The 18237-nt window shown below is 33.4% G+C and overlaps 3 protein-coding genes across 13 annotated transcripts; 1 reads left to right on the top strand and 2 right to left on the bottom strand.

Moving 5' to 3' along the window:
- Nucleotides 1-1327: 1327 nt before the first annotated feature.
- LOC112712498 (co-chaperone protein p23-1-like) lies at nt 1328-3413 on the top strand. Its single transcript, XM_025765404.2, has 6 exons — nt 1328-1453; nt 1993-2179; nt 2266-2434; nt 2523-2560; nt 2662-2719; nt 2963-3413. Exons 1-6 carry the CDS (start codon nt 1449-1451, stop codon nt 3193-3195), a joined length of 690 nt encoding a protein of 229 aa, XP_025621189.1. The 5' UTR covers nt 1328-1448; the 3' UTR covers nt 3196-3413.
- Nucleotides 3414-5078: 1665 nt separating this feature from the next.
- LOC112712497 (F-actin-capping protein subunit beta) lies at nt 5079-8099 on the bottom strand. Its single transcript, XM_025765403.3, has 8 exons — nt 7591-8099; nt 7290-7360; nt 6805-6918; nt 6511-6593; nt 6336-6409; nt 6063-6179; nt 5757-5852; nt 5079-5575 (listed from the first exon to the last, which is right to left on the bottom strand). Exons 1-8 carry the CDS (start codon nt 7717-7719, stop codon nt 5492-5494), a joined length of 768 nt encoding a protein of 255 aa, XP_025621188.1. The 5' UTR covers nt 7720-8099; the 3' UTR covers nt 5079-5491.
- A 2501-nt stretch (nt 8100-10600) lies between these two features.
- Nucleotides 10601-18171, bottom strand: LOC112712495 (uncharacterized). Of its 11 annotated transcripts, none has more exons than XM_025765396.2 (16): nt 18026-18103; nt 17743-17962; nt 17361-17420; nt 17082-17175; nt 16498-16570; nt 16212-16257; nt 15894-16004; nt 13511-13598; nt 12880-12976; nt 12518-12578; nt 12269-12399; nt 11909-12026; nt 11584-11707; nt 11284-11391; nt 11136-11201; nt 10601-10995 (listed from the first exon to the last, which is right to left on the bottom strand). In XM_025765396.2, the coding sequence occupies exons 2-16, from the start codon at nt 17806-17808 to the stop codon at nt 10904-10906; spliced, it is 1335 nt and encodes a 444-aa protein (XP_025621181.1). In that variant the 5' UTR covers nt 17809-17962; nt 18026-18103; the 3' UTR covers nt 10601-10903. The 11 variants fall into 11 exon arrangements, with proteins under 11 accessions (XP_025621181.1, XP_072059724.1, XP_025621180.1 ...); XM_072203623.1 differs by having other exon boundaries at nt 17082-17172; XM_025765395.2 differs by having other exon boundaries at nt 17743-18171.
- Between the last annotated feature and the right edge of the window lie 66 nt (nt 18172-18237).

The following is an 18237-nucleotide window of genomic DNA, read 5'->3' as shown; positions in this document are numbered from 1 at the left end:
AATTGGTATAAATTATAATAAATTATATGATATTTAAAAAAAATAAAATGAATAAGAAGAAAACAAAATGAAATAGAAGAGATAGAAGACTACAATAAAATAAATTCAGTGTGAGCTTTTTTTATAAATTTCATATCACATCCGTTTCAATAATAATAAATAAAAATACGTCAACTTGATATTTAAGAGAAAATGAGGAAATAAAATCATAACACAGTTCTAAAGTAAAAGTTTAAATTAGACTATAATATCATTGCACAACACAAATTGAAAGTAATTTTACATTACAATATGCCACTCAAACAGGTAAATGACTTAAGTTTAAATATGAATTTTTTTATTTATGCATACATGATAATACCATGGTTTATAAATGCCTCATGGATAACATATCATATATTGACAATCTGAACTTAAATTATTTCATTATCTTCAACAATGAGATAATTGATGATGGAGGAGAAGGAAGAAAAGGAAGGAGGAGAAGAAATTTCAACGAAAAAAGAAGGAGAGAGAGAGGAGGAAGGGGAGGAGAAGGTGGAGGTGATATTGATGATGACAATAACAAAAGAGAAAAATAACGAAGAAGAACGTGCAGTGACGGCACGAAAAAAAAGTGCGCACGAAAATATAAATGACTTATATAAACTTTTATTAAAAGAATGACTTGTATATAAAAAATAATTGTTTGTAAAAAATATGAAAGCTTATTTGTCTCTTAAATTTATTTAGGGTAAGCTAATAAATTGTATTTGAAAATTTATGTCTTTGACAAAAGAAAAATTAAAAGATATTGACAATGAATAAATCTCTAAATAATTTAAAATATGATAATAATAATAATAATAATAAAAAATAATATCATATTAATTTTATAAGTGGTAAATGATTTATCTATAATCTAAATTTTTGCATTAAATAACTATTTAAGAAGTATATACAAAAAATCAAAATAAAATTTAATTTTTAAGGTTTTAAAAGACATTTAAAATTTTTTGTATTTCACAAAAATAATTAAAAATATTCACTTAGTATAAATTATCAAATTTTAAGAATAAAAATATTTAATTTTTAAAATTACTTATAATTAACTGTATTAAAATTTGAATTTAAAAATCTGTTTTTAAAATGTATATATAATATCTTATTATTTTTATTACATTTTAAAATATTTTAAAAATTTATTTATCATTTGTATTTTTTGAAATTATTTTTTTTATACCATTTGAATCTGAATAGTTTACCTTGGAACTATCATATTAGATAAGGATTAACCGGATTTCCTCATTTAAATTGTAAAGTGGTGATTTCAAGGTCTATCTTTTTAATTAGTATGTATTGAGATATTGGTGCTATATAAATGAAGCATTGCCGAAAAAATCAGAGAGTTGTAATCAACCTTTCTACTCTTTAGCTCTTCCTCTACATTTTCCACACAAAAATCAAACATGAGGTTCATTTTTTTACCTTCATGTTGTTTGGTTCCTGAGAAAGTGCTTGAAAAACAACATTTATCAATTTATATATGCTCTGTTTGCTTCATTCATCTATGCTATCTTCATCCTTTATTATTGTTATGAATTCCGTTGAGCTTCAACTTGTGTTTTTTCCCCCTCCTCCCACCTTATATAATCAGGGGAAAATCTAAATCAATGTTGTTTCGGAGTAGAATTTCTGTCCTAAATGTTGATCAGCATGTTTCTATTTTCTTCACACTTGAGTGCTATCATGTTTTAAAGTTTTGCTTCACAATTTTGTGATTGTATTGAATATTTTCAGTATTGGTACAATTTTATTCGACTGTTTATACAGCTACTGTATGAATGCTGTATTGACCAAGTGATCTCTTGTTGGTGCTGTTAATGGCATTTGATGCTTGTATATATTGTGTGAAAACCTGCATATCCTGCATATCCTATGTATTGGGATCACTATACTGAGTGAAAATTAGTATTTCAGGTCCCTAAATTTCTTTGATATTTTAAAATGCAGCCGCCATCCTCCTGTCAAGTGGGCTCAGAGGTCTGATGAGGTATACATAACTGTTGAGTTGCCTGATGCCCAGGATGTGAAGCTTAAACTGGAGCCAGAAGGAAAGTTTTTCTTCTCTGCGACCACTGACGCAGAAAAGATACCTTACGAAATTGACATTGACCTGTTTGACAAGGTTGATGTAAATGTAAGAAGTACCTATTCCTATAATTGTTCTGATAGTCATATCTTTACACAATTGTGTATTAATTTTGTATTCATCTTTCTTTTCAGAATAGCAAGGTTTGTGTCGGCTCGAGAAATATCTTCTACTTAGTTGCAAAGGCTGAGGACAAATGGTGGGACAGATTGTTGAAGCAAAGGGGGAAACCTCCTGCATTTTTGAAAGTTGATTGGGATAAGTGGGTGGATGAACATGACGAGGTGGACGTAGACGGTAAAAGTAAGTGATTCTGCTAAAATTTCAAAGGACTCGAGTTCATTTTTTTTTAATTTTCTGCCAGTGCTCTCATTTGTATATTGTCTTTCAGTTGGAGCCGATATGGACTTTGGCAACTTCGATTTTTCTGTATGTATCATAACTCAAGATAGTTTATTACTATAGTACTTTTTTTTCCCTGTTTCCCTGTTTTGACGAGTTTCTAACTCTCTTATTGAATTGTTATCCAGAAATTGAGCTTGGGTGGAGGTGAGGAACTGGATACCGAAGCGACCAACAATGCTGATGGTAAGAATATCTAGCTAAACCGGTTTAAACCCCATGAAATTGGTGGTGGCAAGCTCACTGTTGTTTTCGTTATTACTGCGTTTGTCTATCTCTTATATTACCTTCAAATTGGTTTATGGTTTGGTGTAATTGGCCTTTTTTTAAACATAGGACATCATGAGATTGTTTGTTTTATGTTGCTGATTCCACTTTGGGTTAAGGGTTAGTTGTTGATATCGGAATTATGATTGATTGTGTTTTCAGATGATGAGAGCGACACTGAAGATGACGTAACAGGACAAACATCAATTGATAATGAAACTGACACAAAAGAGAAGGTAGATGAGGTAACAGGGCAAACATCAATTGATAATGAAACTGACACAAAAGAGAAGGTGGATGTTGCAAGCACTGAAAATGAGAAAGGAAGAGAGAGAAAGAGTGGAAGAGAACGGAAGCCCCCTGATTGGGCTAAGGATTACTACATGGGAAAATAAGGACTACCACCAAGTGGAGAAGAATAAGTTTGTTACTGCTGTAATTTGCATTCATAATAATCAATTGTCTATCTCATCCCTTCTTCTATTTTTCTAAGCCTTGTTACTCTAAATCTGAATTTTGTGTTGTGAATTTCAATCCTAATAATGGATGGCAGTCCTAGTGCTGTACCTGAAGCTAAAGCTTAAAAAACTCAGATGGGAACTTTGTTGTCGGAGCCTTCATTGTAAAGACTTGGGAGACTTCTTGTGATCTTAGGTTGCTGACATGTTAACACTTTCAGGGCAAGGTTGCGAGAATCAAACCGGTCATTAAACCGGTCGAGTGATTGGTTCAATGATTTAATGGTCTAAATAGAGTCGAATTGGAATCAAACTGGTTTAATTAAATATGCATTAAAATTATAAAAAAAATTTAATATATATAATCAAAAATTGAATATAGCATTTAAAAATTAAAAAACAAGTTTTCAATTAAACAAAGATACTACTCATTAGTAATCATAATCATCAACTAAGTGTTCATTGTTTCCATCATAAAGATAATCCAAAACATTCTATATAGCATTAAAAATAAAAATAAAAACTAAAGCAGATTTTGAGTGGAAAACAAGATCATCCGTTGAAAACTCTTCTTCCAGTATCAAATCAGAGATAAATCACACATTCATTCCGAGCATACTCAACAACTCAGAATTAGAAGAATTAGAAAAAAAACAGGAACCCAACAACTCAATCAGAATAACAAACAAAGCTCAGAAAATATAACAAACCAAGATTTTTTAAGTTTAACTAATTTTACTTGGCAACAAGCCAACAACTAGTAAATTAACTCAGAATTAGAAAAAATAACACAAAAATAACTCAAAAAAATATCAATAATCAACAATAATTAACCAGAGGTCAGAACAAAACAACAACAATCCAGCTCTAACAATGAACAGCAAAGAAAATTAACTCAGAAAAAGTAAAATTGAAGAAGCAGTAATTAACAACAATGAACAGCAAAGAAAATTACCAATAATCAAACAACTAATTAACCCAAAAAATAATCAACAATCAACGTAATGAAATCCAGAAAAATAGAAATTAACTCCCAAAAATAAAATTGAAGAAGCAGTGGAGGAGGGATGGAGGCTTGCCAACGGTGACAGTGACTAAGCTACGAGAAAGAGAGAGAGAACAGAGACGAAGCAGAAAAACGCTGACGAAAACCAAACATGCGTGAGCGACGGCGATGAGAGAAGTCCACGACTGAGTTGAGGTGCGCCGGTGAAAGCCATAAGCAAACCAAACTTCACAAAATCAGAAAAATTAGCAAATCAGGGCCGACGACGACGACTGGCTTGACCTTTGAGAGGGCTGGCACGCGTTTTGGAACTTGAAGGTGGCTGCAGCTCTGATAGGGTTTCCTTCGCGTGTGAGAGAGAACTGAGAGAGATCATTTTTTTTTTTTTTTTTTTAATATATAGTGTAGCGAACCGGGATTCCCAAAAACCCAGGCGGTTCAGACAGTTCATCGGTTAACTACCGGTTTGAACGGTTTTTTTCCGTTTTTTGCGATCGATTTCTAGCATCAACCGGATCGATCAATGGCCGATTTTCCGTTAATTCGGTCGAACCAGCTAATCCGGTCCGGTTTTCAAAACCTTGTTTCAGCGTTTTGACATTTGGGTTGGGGATGGTCGGTTTGGAAAAAAAATTCGTTTTTGGATAAAGTAGCTATAAGAACAAATATGTTTACGCATTACTGACCTTTATAGTTGATTTTTGAGCCAATCACACTGTTTTTATTCTGGTGCGGCACAATTTTGAATTACCTGATTTAATTGTGGAGCAGCACCTTGATTTATTTATGGCATACAAAAGAATTGAAGAAACAATTGGTCAAATGTATTTCTTCTCCAGCATCACTTAAATTTCTTGATTAATGACTATAAATGACCATGATATGGCTAATATACTTCAAATATTGAAAGCTACTAACTTGGAATAAGCTAAAAATTACAGAAAACACCATATCAGTTATCAGTGATTCCATAGTCACCAGTTTTAGAAATTGTGTGTGTTGTGCGGGATCAATTCCAGTATCAATCACAAACACAATACTACTCATTACAGAAACAATACAGCTCACACCAAAACAGCAATTAATCACAACTGCCGCCTTCACAAAACTAAAGATATCCCTGATCTCCAGCACTTCTTGTGAACTGCAAATGCAAGACACAAATTGCCACCCCATAAGCTGTAACATATAAAGAAAAGATAGTCTCTCATCTGCATGTAGTGGCCATTAGCTCTCAGGCATCCTAAGCTGCACCACTTCAGATGGTGGCCTCAGTGTGCAAACCATTTCTCTTGTTTTTCCGAAGTATACCTGAAAAGATTGTTGACAAGATAAAGTATATTAAGGTTGCATTATGGATTGAAATTCTAAAGCAAAGGACACAACTCTTGAATTGAATAACTTCCTGTGATAATCTGAACAAGGAAAATAAAAGTAAGCTAAACTATTGAGTACAGCAAACATGCAGCTGAATTTTCTAAGCAGAAAGTACCTGATCTAGCGAGTTTCTCAGCTTACTCTCCATTTCTTCAATCATCCTTCCCATGTTAGAAAGATGTCCATCAGCAACTGATAGCCTCATATTCATCTAAAACGTAGGAGGAGAAAAGGCATGACTTCAGCAAAAAGCAAGGAAAGTGCATGTACACACAAAATTACACTTTTTGGATTAGAATTACTCTGGAAAATTCTCTTTGCAAAGATTTCCTATCATCATTGCTTCATTAAACAACAACCATGTAACTCTTAACTGGATCTAATCTAATGTTTAACATGAACAAGTTCTAATAGAAATTACCTGTCGCCTAATTGATCCAGACAAACTGAAAGTACCCGATGATTCATTATCTGTAGTCAAAGTCAGCATAACCGTACTGGTTAACCGATAATTTGTGTTTTCGTCCTCTGGTCCCACCTATATTAACATAATTAAGAGTGTGACTGAAACTACTAAAATCAACTTGCAATATATATAAAAACTAAAACTAGAATAAGAGTTTTTTTTTTTTCAGTTTTCCACTGCTCATTAGACAACATCTATGAAAGCTTAGTCTTACACCCCGCATTTTACCTCTATAACATGTATAGCATCCCATGCTCCTTCCTCTAGATAGCCCCGGCGACCTTGCCCTGTCTTCGAACCATCTTAAATTATGGAAACTTCATGTTAGAAAAAGATCAAAAGGATGAAAACTAGTCAACTATAGTCCATTAGAAATTAGAATGTAATCAAATAACAGACTTACCTTTCTTTATCAGAAAGCAAGCCACGAAACCATCATTGTCATCTTCCCATACATAAACTGATGAAATGCCACCTTCATAATATCTATGACATTATCCATTAATGGTGCATGTTGTTTTAAAACAATATACATAAATAAGTAACTGATTACATTCAGATAAGTAGCATATTTCTTGGTTTTCTTTCACATGAAACAGAAGTATGGGAATAAGTTGCTAGATAGAAAAAAAAAATCCTAACAAGACATCTTGAAAACACATAAACCAAAAAAGACGTGGTAAGTAAAGGACCTCACTGGTCACGATATATTGCAAAGATATCATTTGCTTCAATTTCAAGGTTCCTCAACTCTAACGAAGGGAGGGAGCCATCTTCAAGTGGTGGATGGTATTTGTTCGACCAAGGTGATCTGCAGAAAGGAACAGGATAAAATAAGTTTAGCATTGTCCTTAACCTTAACTAAAAACTATACATATTAACAGAGAAAACAGAAAGGGAACACTTCATCAGAACCAAATTACAGATCTGCAATCCGAAGTGAACTCTTTAGCCATAACCATCTAATGAATTAGCTACTTGTATTGATAATTTGATCTCCATTTCAGGAATAAGTTGTCCATAAATATACTGGCAAAAAGATAACAAACTGAAACTGATTTTGCTCAAAGGAAATAAAATTCAAGATAAGAATACCAAAGAGAACGAAAGAAGCATGATTCACAACAAAAGACTTAAAAAACACAATGACAACAACACAAGCAACAAGCATAGAAAATCAACCTGTAAGAGTCAGCATCTCTATTATATTCACACAGGATGAATTCCTTCCCACAGTCCACATCACACATAACCTGCATTGCCATCAGAAATTTTAGAATAAATAAATAAAAATTAAAAATTTGAACAACAAAATGGCCACACAAAAAAGTTATGGATAAATAAATAAACTTCTAAAAAAAGACACTATTTTTGTCACCAAACCATTCTGCAAACTGATAAAAATCCCATTTCCCCTGAAATTTTCTGCACCTAATTCTCAGAATCTAGAGGGAGAGAGAGAGAGAGAGGGAGAGAGGGTTACCTGAAGGGGCTGATCAACTTGAGAGAGGAGATCGGAGGAGTGGTGAGGCATTAGGCTGAGAAGCGCAGAGAGAGCCGTCTCTGTGTGCTTCGGCGGAATCCTCCTCATCAATCCCATAGCTGCGTCCATTTTTCCAACAACCACCACAAGCTTCTTCTTCTTCTTCTTTCTCTCTCTTCGGTTTCTCTCTCTGAAGAGCGAGAAGAATACGCAGTGCAGTGCAAAATCAGAATTTGGCGTTTTATGTTGGTTAAAGAGATTTTTGTGGAAATGGATCCTCTCCAGTTTTTTTAACACTTGACAAAATACAGTGTAATTCTCACCTTTGATTTTAATAGTGGAACCAGAAATAAATAAGAGAGAAAGAGTGGTGAATGGTTAGATTAAACACTGCACACCATCCAGTTTTTTATTCACTGGAGACGATCCACTCCTGATTTTTATTTGGAGCTTGGTGTTCTTTTCTGATCCGACTTTCCCTCCATCTATGCCTCTTTTCCCTTTTCCGCAAATCTTATATCCAAAAACAAATTAATATTCAAATGCAATTAAATTTACTAAATTATTAATTTAAAATTTATATTGCAGGTAGGTTAAATGTAATTTTTATTTTATTTAGAGGTTATGTTTTATCACAGAATTATTATTTAGACATAGTCATTTTTAGTTCTCTCAATCCTCTGTTTTATTTTGAAGAATAACAAGAAATGACTAAGAAATAAAGGTTTAATTAGTGTATTAATTTTTATAATTTTATTAAATTTTTAATTAAATTTTTATATTTTTTTAATTGAATTATTATATTATTTTTAATTTTATAATTAGGTCTTTCTCATATTAAAATATTAAAATTAATAGAATATTTTTTAAAAATATATACGATAACAAATTTAATTAGATTTTTAATAATAAATACTTTTAATTTGTAAAAAAGTATTTAACTAATTTTAATATTTTTATATATTAAGAACTATTTAATTATAAAATTAAAAATAATATAAGAATTTAATAAAAAAATAGACTTAATCATAAATTTAGTAAAATTATAAGAAATTAGACATAATAATAATAATAATAATAATAATAATAATAATAATAATAATAATAATAATAATAATGTGTATAACTTCTTTTTTTTTTTTTTGGGATCATGGAAATGGGTATACCTTCAAATACGGTATTCTCTATTTTGTATGGTCGTTTGTGGGGTATCCGAGATGATCTAGCTAGGCAGCTGAGGCCCAACACAGTTGGCATACCTGTCCGCCTCATACAACGCTGCACCCGGGTTCAAATCCCAGCTGAGGCTGGTTGTTGGTTTAAGAACCCATGATACCCATGGTAGTGTGTGTGAGTGTGTTGTGTGTGTGTGTGAAACATGGGTGTAATGCCTAAGATTGGGGGCTGTCCAATCCACTTGATCAAAAAAAAAAAAAAAAAGATGATCTAGCTAGGACCCAACTTGGGTTAGTTATTTATGTGATTATAATGGGATAATTTTCCATTATAAATTACAACATACTATACTCGAGATCTTTAGATCTTATTTAGGCAGTATTTAAATTGGGTAGAACTCTTTTAAAATGAGAGAATTAATAAAGTGACAAAGTATAGAGTTAATTATTTTTAAATTAAGATAATAAATTTTATATATAATAAAAGTTATAAAATTAATAATAATTAATCTCTTATATTATTTTATAATTTTTTAAAAAAACTAAATTCATTCAAATTACTCGTTATACGAACAAATTGTGTATTTTATATTGGAAGTCCTAAATTGTTTTTAGCTATCTTTTTTTAGTTTTTATTTGAAAAAAACAATTTGAATTTAATTTTTATTCATTTAAAAATTAAAAAATAAATAAAAATTCCGATCATTACTCTAAATAAATATATTTAAGTCAAATATTTATAGTGCAAATTTTTGTGCAATGTAGCTGTCATCCTAAAACTCGAACTTTGTTTAAAAAACCCTAAACTTTGGATGGATGGTAGGGTTCACTAACCCTAACAAATCATTATTGATGTTAATGGATTGCATTTTCAATTTGAATAGTTGGCGTGACATGTATATCCCTTCCAATTCATACATATACATGATAACAATTAACAAGCATAGGGCCATTATTATTATCTTATCCCACCATCATCGAGGAAAAGGTATGGAAGGGATTTAAGTTGTTTAGGGGATTCAACCTTTTTCCCACATGCTGAATTGTCGGTTTGGAGGAGTTTGATTGAAACCTTCAAGGCACCAAATATTGGAAACATGGACAGACAAAGCATTTTAGAAGTAGCTTTTGTCCTTTTTCTTTCTTTTCCTCCCAAAGTGGTCATAGGCTCGTTAGCAAGTTTATTTCGGCTAATTTTATTTTATATGAAAAAAATATTGGTGTTTTGTTAAAAATGAGATTATTTAATGTAATTACAGGTGAGTGAATTTTACAGGTAAAAAATCAACACGCAGGATCCATCTTCCAACATGTAAAGTGTGTGTTGGATATGTGTCAATGTCAACATCATGGTGTTGAACACTTTTTTTATACATCTACAATACTGTAATACACTTCAAATATCAATATTCAACCAAAATACCATCATTATCTCCATATTAAAAATAATTTCTGATTTATTTCCACATCGATTGAATTATTTTTGTTCATAACGGAAATCAAACAAAATTTGCAGTTTTTTTTTTCATAGAAGTTTCAAGTAAATTCAACATTGAGCATCCTATCAGGAACTAAACACTAACTCTAAGCTCTTCAGGTGTTTGTATACAAATATTTATAAATCACTTATCAAAAGACAATTTTAAAATGGTGATTATTTCAATAAAGTCATCTTTATATGAAAATGATATTGGGAATCATTAAATGGTTTGACATATTTGACTAAACCATCTAATAGTTTACAACATCACCTTGTCTTTATGGAAGTAGCTACTTTTTAAAAAAGTGTATCCAAAATATATAATTAGATCCAGCATAAAATTGAAAGCTGAAAGTGTCAAAACCAAGCAAACTGCTGTTCACCTGCATTCAGTTTTGGTCATTACTCATTTCAGTTAATCTCATTTGAGTCATTTCATGTACTCACAAGAATGAAAGATTAAATACAACAAAGTGCTAGTATCCAAGTAAATAGCAGGTTAGGGTGAGTAATTTTGCATCAACAATTGATAATTAATTATCTTTGGCTCTTTTGCTCACAATAAAATCTTGGAGGGACTTGAATAGCCCAGATAAAAAGATTGCAATCTACATAAGAACTTTCGATTAGGAAAAAAGTGATCACTTGATAATACAACCTATGTAGGAAGGCCTACAATGTTGAGATGAGCAGTATGAATATGATCTTCATGTTTTGAGTCGAATTTGGAGCGGCGCTCTTCATATGATGCTGCATTTAGTTCAGTATGAATAAGTCAGTAAACAACATCTAGTGTGAAGCTTACAAGAACAAAATTCATAAACATTCCAAACACATGCATTTGAGTAGATTTCTATACAAACTTTAAAATATAGGTGACTGAAACTCACGCTCAGTTGGTCGCAACATAATAGGGACATGTGAAGGTTTCTTTTTTCTTTCTCGAGTAGGTTGATCTGGAAAAGGATCAGTTATCAGCATTAGACCACTGTAAACACAAGGAATACGACATTAATTCGGGAATGCATTTTGCAGTACCTTCTGATAAAGGCACACAATTAATAAGTGCCTCATGAAAGATAGCAGCTTCAAGCTGGTAACTTTGGCATTCGTTCACCAAGTGTACATGCAGTGCTTCTCCAGAATCTATATACAAGATAAATTAATGAAGTGATAGTATCAAATTTCTCTAAATAGAATGTGCAACTAGGCAAGCGAAGAAGAAAAATTGGAAAGACGATGCATCTCCAATATGCTAACTGGTACTGGATTTCTAGAAAGAATCCAGTGAAACAGCAAGTCACTATGTTCCGTAATCTAGGAAAAAATCAGAACTACCTGATGAGCATATAAACTTAATATCTTCAAATTCACATGACTGAAGAACCAATGGAACCTCCGAAGCCATGGTGTACTGAGGTTTCCTTGGGATACTAGTAGTGTCCAGTAGCATATCAATTACCTACAAAATTTAAGCAGGGAAGTGTTTAGCTCAAAGTACTAAAATTGGCTTCGGCAAGTAAAATTGGAAAATGTCATATAATACACATGCGGCCATCAGTAATCAGACAGGAATGGCTTTACCGGACACTCTTAAAGGACGAACAAGGCAACAGCAAAACAAAATTTTAAAGAGATTCAGTTGAGAGTTTTAGGTACCCACATTTGGAGATTCCAGGCCTTTGCCAATCATGAATAGAACAGCAACCATGCAGCGAACCTGGTGCCATAGGAAAGCACTGCCTCTGATTTTAATCACCCAAAGTTCATTATCACCATACCTGCAGATAAACATGAAAATGATGCACAAATTTCAAGCCCAAAAACACTGAATTCCGAAATGAAACAGAATTAGAATTTCTCTCCTCGTATAACATAGGGTCTACCAATTGCCAACAAAAAAGTCTCAGCTTGTTCTACATCTTAGATTTTTATCCTATGTTTTCCTAACCTTAGGATTCACTCACAAACACACAAACAAAAACACATATAAGGGTCAGAAAAATTGTCTACCAATCTTAACCTCACATCTGTGGGAGACATCTCAAGTGATGTGATATTCCTCCTGTAGTTGTGCACATTTGCAGCATCCATTTTGCAGAAGTTTCTAAAGTCATGTTCTCCTATCAATTTCTTCCCGGCGCTCTCCATTGCCTAATGGACATGAACCAAAGAAAAATTTATAAAATTCACAATTTCACATGTCTATTGGAATCAGAGAAAAGGCGGTTTTGAGATCTAAAAAGATTGCAAAGGGGTAATGTTTTCCTACCAGGATATTCAAATTTTCTTTCCAAAAGAAGTATTTATACTGCCTACTTAAACAGCTGAACCTGCATCCACAAATAAGCAAGGGACATGATGAAAAAATACTATAATTCAAAATATCAAGCTTAATTATTTAATATTTTAAAATTTGATTTATTGCAATGCCGTTTCAATTTGAAGGGTAAGTAAATGAAAATATTCCAGCTACTTCATATGATTCAATAAATCTGTTGAGTATGAACTTCACCACAACAGTATGGTTTACCTAACCATATCAAACCTACTTCCCCAATCAGTTGTTCCCCGTTGCTCTCAAACTCAGTATAACTTGATATTCATTTAGAAAATGAAGTTAGAGATCCAAACCTTGCATGGAAATTGACTGGAACAGGACACCAGCCCATAATGCGAATATCATTTGGAAGGACTCGATTGAGCACCCTCACATAATCAATTTCCCTTTCTGCAGTTTAAAAAAGAAAAAAATATATATATTTGTTTTACAAAATGGGGGAAAAGAAATCTGTACAATTGTCAAATTGTTATAGTTATAGAAAATAGTCAAGAGCATGGTTCAATCATCAATGATTAAAAAACTGCCAAAAACCCATAACATAAAGAGCATTATAAAGAAAACCTGCTAAAAGCATTGAACCCAAACCTATTACAACAAAGCAGCCTAATAAGTAATCCAGTTGGTATCTATGCGGGGTACAAAATATGTTAATAAGAGGTGGTAAGAGGAAGGGAAGAAATCAAACTTCATACACCAATAGAAATAACCCTATGCCATCCACATAAAATGTTAATGTTAAGACTTTAACTGATGTTGTAGTCAGATATATATAGTTTGGTTGTATGATTAACACTTGAAAATTTAATTTCTAAAGGTATTAGTAAATCCTGGGAAATTTTTATGGAAAAAATTGTTTCATGGTAATATCAGATCCACCATTAAATGTCTACTTGTGTGAGCTCTAAAGATTGTTCTGCTAACCATATTGACTTTCTAAAGCAATTTCTCCAGAACCTACATCATTTGATCCAGATATCTTGAGGTTTGATCTCAGGAAAAGAGCTATCACCTGCATCAAAACGTTACCAAATGAGAGAACCAATAAAGTAACAAGTTATTAATAGATCACATAAATCCACAAATCAACAGCATAATAGTCTTAATCATAATTAGAAATTTGATGCTGATACATCCTCTTAAAATAATAATAAAAACTCGGATAGGGTGCCAAAGAATGTCTTATAGAAGGTTTTGAAAAAGAAAAGAGTAAGAATCACATATATTCGTGCAATTGTACGATGGGGCTACAACTAGTGTGAAGATTCAAGATGGTGACAAAGAAATTTCCTATTAGTATATGATTACACCAGAGATCATCCTTAAATCTATACTTTTTCACATTAGTTTTGGAAGTACTCACATAACATATCCAAGAACCTGTGTCATAGTGCATGCTTTTTGCCGATGATATCATCCTTATGAGAGAGTCAATGGAAGACCTAAATAAAAAGTTGGATTTACGAAGAGAAGCTCTAGAAGTGTATGGTCTGCACATAAGCCGTAGCAAGACGGAATATATGGAATGTAAATTCAGCCGTCGAAGGGAAAACCCTAATAAAGAGGTGAAGATTAAAGAAAACATTCTACGAAAAGTTAAAAGTTTTAAGTATTTTGAGTGCATTATACAGGATAATGGAGAAATTGAACAGGATGTAAATCATAAAATCCAAGCAGGTTGGTCAAAATGACGGGGTGCGTTTGGTTTTATATGTGACAAAAAAGTATCTTTAAAACTAGAAGGTAAACTCTATCGCACTGCTATCAGACCGGCTATGCTTTATGATACAGAGTGTTAGGTGGCCAAAAGGAAGTATGAACATAAGTTAAGTGTGTCAGAGATAAAGATGTTGAGATGGATGAGTGGTCATATGCGATTGGATAAAATAAGGAACGAAGATATACAAGAGAGAGTTGGAGTAACACCTATTGTGAAAAATATGGTAGAATCGCGTCTCAGGTGATTTTGACGTGAGAAGTAGACCGACAGAGCACCCAGTCAGGAGGGTGGGTGAGATGGAAGATGGACAAAGGGTGAAAGGCAAAGAAGACTTAGGAAGACCATCCATGAGGTGGTCAAACGAGATATACATGTAAACTAAGAAGCACAGACACGGACACGGACACGGGACACGACACGGACACGGACACGGAGACACACCAAAATTAAAATTTTACCGGACACGGACACGGCATATATATATTAAATTTTAAGAAAAAAAATCAAAAGTCATAATATATATCATATATATAATATGAAGTCAAAATTTACAATTGAACTTATAATCACTTCCTAACCCCTCAAAAAAAAAAAAAAACACATGGAGTATTCTTTAACTATCTTTTGAACTTCACTACTTCCTATTTCCATATCCTTTCCAAAAAAATATGGGGCATCAATTCTAATGATATATCCAAAAAAAGCTATGCTCAGAGGACCGGCGCGCAGAGGACTTGCGTGCAGAGGACGGTGCGTGGAGGAGGGTGACTTTTGCTATGCTCTGAAGGTGAAGGGTCGTGTAAAAAATGAGGGTTGTTTTTTTATGAGTTATTTAAAATGTGTGAGAGACTCCTTGTGCTTATGGGGTCCAAGATTTTTTTGGGTTAAAGGTAATTTTTTTTTTAAAAATTTCTGCAATTTTTACATGCCAATCGTGTCCTGGCGTGTCCAATGCCGGGTCCTCGTGTGTCCATTGCCGTGTCCTCGTGTGTCCAGTGCCGTGTCATGGCGTGTCCGAGTAAAAAAAAAATTTTTTTTTTTGCGACATGTGCTCAGGTGTGTCGGACACGTGTCCACCGCGTGTCCGTGTCCACCGCGTGTCCGACACGTGGACACGGCAGTAATTTGGTGTGTCCGTGCTTCTTAGCATGTAAACGATATCTCTGTAGACATGATACATGATAGAGCTCAATGGCGTCGTTTGATCCATGTAGCCGAACCCCACCTAGTAGGACAAGGCATCGTTGTTGTTGTGACAAAAACTAAAACAATTTGAATTATCAAGGATTGCATGATAAAACTATCATTGTTTCCAGGGAAAGTAAGATATCTTCCAAAAATGAAAAGGCATCAGACAAAGGAAATGATAGGAAAACAAAGTAGTGAAGGACTGAAAGGAGCTCTTCAGTCCCTCTGTATAGATGCTAAAGGAGTTTCCTAGAAGAAATCACATATGAACTCTATAAATATCTGTGAATCTCATTCAAGCCAAATACATCAAAGGATAGCATATAAACATCAATGTATTAGTCATAGTAAACAGAAAGCACACTCCCTTTCTTCTTCCCCCTTTCAACATTAACTTACTTGTCCAACAGAGGAAACACCTTTGTCTGTTCTACCACATCTTGAATACTGTGACTCCTTCCTGTCACCAACCAAAAGCCTAGTTTTCTCTAGAGCTTTGAAAATTTCAGACTGCAAAAAAATGTTCTAAGTTAAATAAAAAATAAAATCTCACAGTCAATGCCAAGCTGATTTTTTTTTAAATAACTATGCACATGGTGTACATCCAGAAAAATAAAAATCTATATGAGCATCGGATGTTTTGTTGTTAGTTCTCGATCAATTTTTTCTCCCAGAAAATTCAGAATTATTTTCTTGTGTATCTGCAACATAACAAACCTCAACAGTTGGTTCCATTTGTGCCTCTGAAGCAAAACCATAGTACCTGTATTTAGCCAATACCAAACTGTTAAAATGCCTTCATATTCATTATCACATGAAATCTATATGTTTCTAATTCAAGGAATACAGGTAAAAAGGTGAAATAAGAAGAAGGAAAAACACAAAGGTTATACATCCAATGCTCTGAGGATGTACAACTTATTAAACAGCTGTCTTTTCAGTAAAGATGGGCAAATTGTCTGGAAAAAAACAAGGCCAGATGTAATAGTGACGATACATATACCTTTTTCCAAAGTACATAACTTTTAAAGCTACATATCTCTTGCTGTGATGATTCATAAACCTCGAGTTATAGCCTGCAACAAGATGCAGAAGTTAATTCGAAATGCCAACTTGTTTTGCTAAACTCATCTTGCTCATGAGATTAAAAACAAATTAGGTCCTTCGTCATTTAAATTTCATTACAACCTACAACATGTGATGTGGAAGGGGCAAACCATGTATACAGAATAGATGATTCAGACAAAATGCCCCCTCGGAGCTGAGAAACAGGAACATAGAAAGCATACAAATCAATAAATCACTGAATTCATTAAGTCCATTAAACACAGCTGACGCATTTACTGAAGAACAGAAAGTGAAGCTTTCAGTTTGCAAGTTAATTTTTATAAAAAATTTCAAGCCATCATGTGTTTGAAGAAAAGAAGTAAAGCCTTGGAGCAACCATTGAGCTTTGAGGTCACCCATTCAAGCCATGGAATCAATTACTAATGCATTCAGGCTACCCCTTGGGTGCATCCCTTTCATTGATCTTGTGTACTAGGCGGCCATGTGTTTGAAATAAAATTAGGATGTAGAAAAAGAAACCTGGCACATTTTCTATCTTTTCTCCTGATTTCCTGTTGCCTTTTCTCGATTTTTTTTCTTTAGCATCAGTGCCATGAAATTTCTTCTCCACCTGCTTCATATTTACACAAAATTTCACTCACTTTTATTCTTTTTTTTCATAGATGATTTCCTTTTTCACAATCACTTCTCTTTGGTTAGTATTTCCTACATGAAAACTGCCACTACGCTCTAACTTCCCAGGAGACTAAACAAAGAGCAAACTTTAAAAAAAAGAAACGAAACAATTTACTAGCTAACCTCTTGAATTTGACAATTAGCAAGTTGAGATAACAGCCTTGCATTCTCAGCCTCTAATTCCTGATTTTATAAACCGCAAATCAGTTAAAAACACACACACACATCCACACATATTTAGTTGCAATGTTGATTCTAAGTCTAGAATTCCAGATTAAACCCTCATCCCAGCAGAACTATTGAAAAAAAATAAAAAAATAAACATAAACATAACAATATCAGCAAATCCTTTAGCTCAGTTCACTGATTTTCATATCTAAATGTCTACAAAATACAATGAAATCTTAAGTGGGTCTAAAACTACAAAAAGTATTCCATCTATCCGAGATGACACTCATGAAATATTATTTTCCTGAAAAATAGAATCGGAGTTGAAAGGAAATACCTTGACCCTGGCCTGCAAGGTGGCTATGAGGTCACTGTTGTCACCACCATTCAGTTGCGTCGCCATGCTTAAAGCACAGTTAGAGTTATGTTAATAGTGACAATGATTAAAACGAAACAAAACCAAACCAGAGCGTGCAGGTTTGGTGCAGTTTCTGAAGCCCAAACCGTAACGGGAACCAATCTCCGCCCCTTCTTGTTTTGTTTCAAATTTCTGCAGACTGAAAACAGAAGCTGAGAAAATTTGTGAATTACAATTTACAACATCGTTTTCGAAAATTCACCTTTGAATGAAATATGGGTAAAGTGGTAGACCGACATTTTTTCACTTGGAAAATCCTAATGAGTTAAGCCCAAAATGGTCCAGTCACATCCGCGTCCCGTACTAAAATCGAATTTGAGATTTTTTGGTGATCAAAATAAATTAAACAAAACAAACAAAATAAGGAAATGCTTAAATAGAGGAGCAATTCCATTTAAAACTACTCTTAAACTC

This window comes from Arachis hypogaea, chromosome 9, assembly GCF_003086295.3.
Source record: "Arachis hypogaea cultivar Tifrunner chromosome 9, arahy.Tifrunner.gnm2.J5K5, whole genome shotgun sequence".
Lineage (NCBI taxonomy): Eukaryota > Viridiplantae > Streptophyta > Magnoliopsida > Fabales > Fabaceae > Arachis > Arachis hypogaea.
The sequence above is the reverse complement of the archived record's forward strand: the minus strand, read 5'-3'. Positions and strand labels throughout refer to the sequence as shown.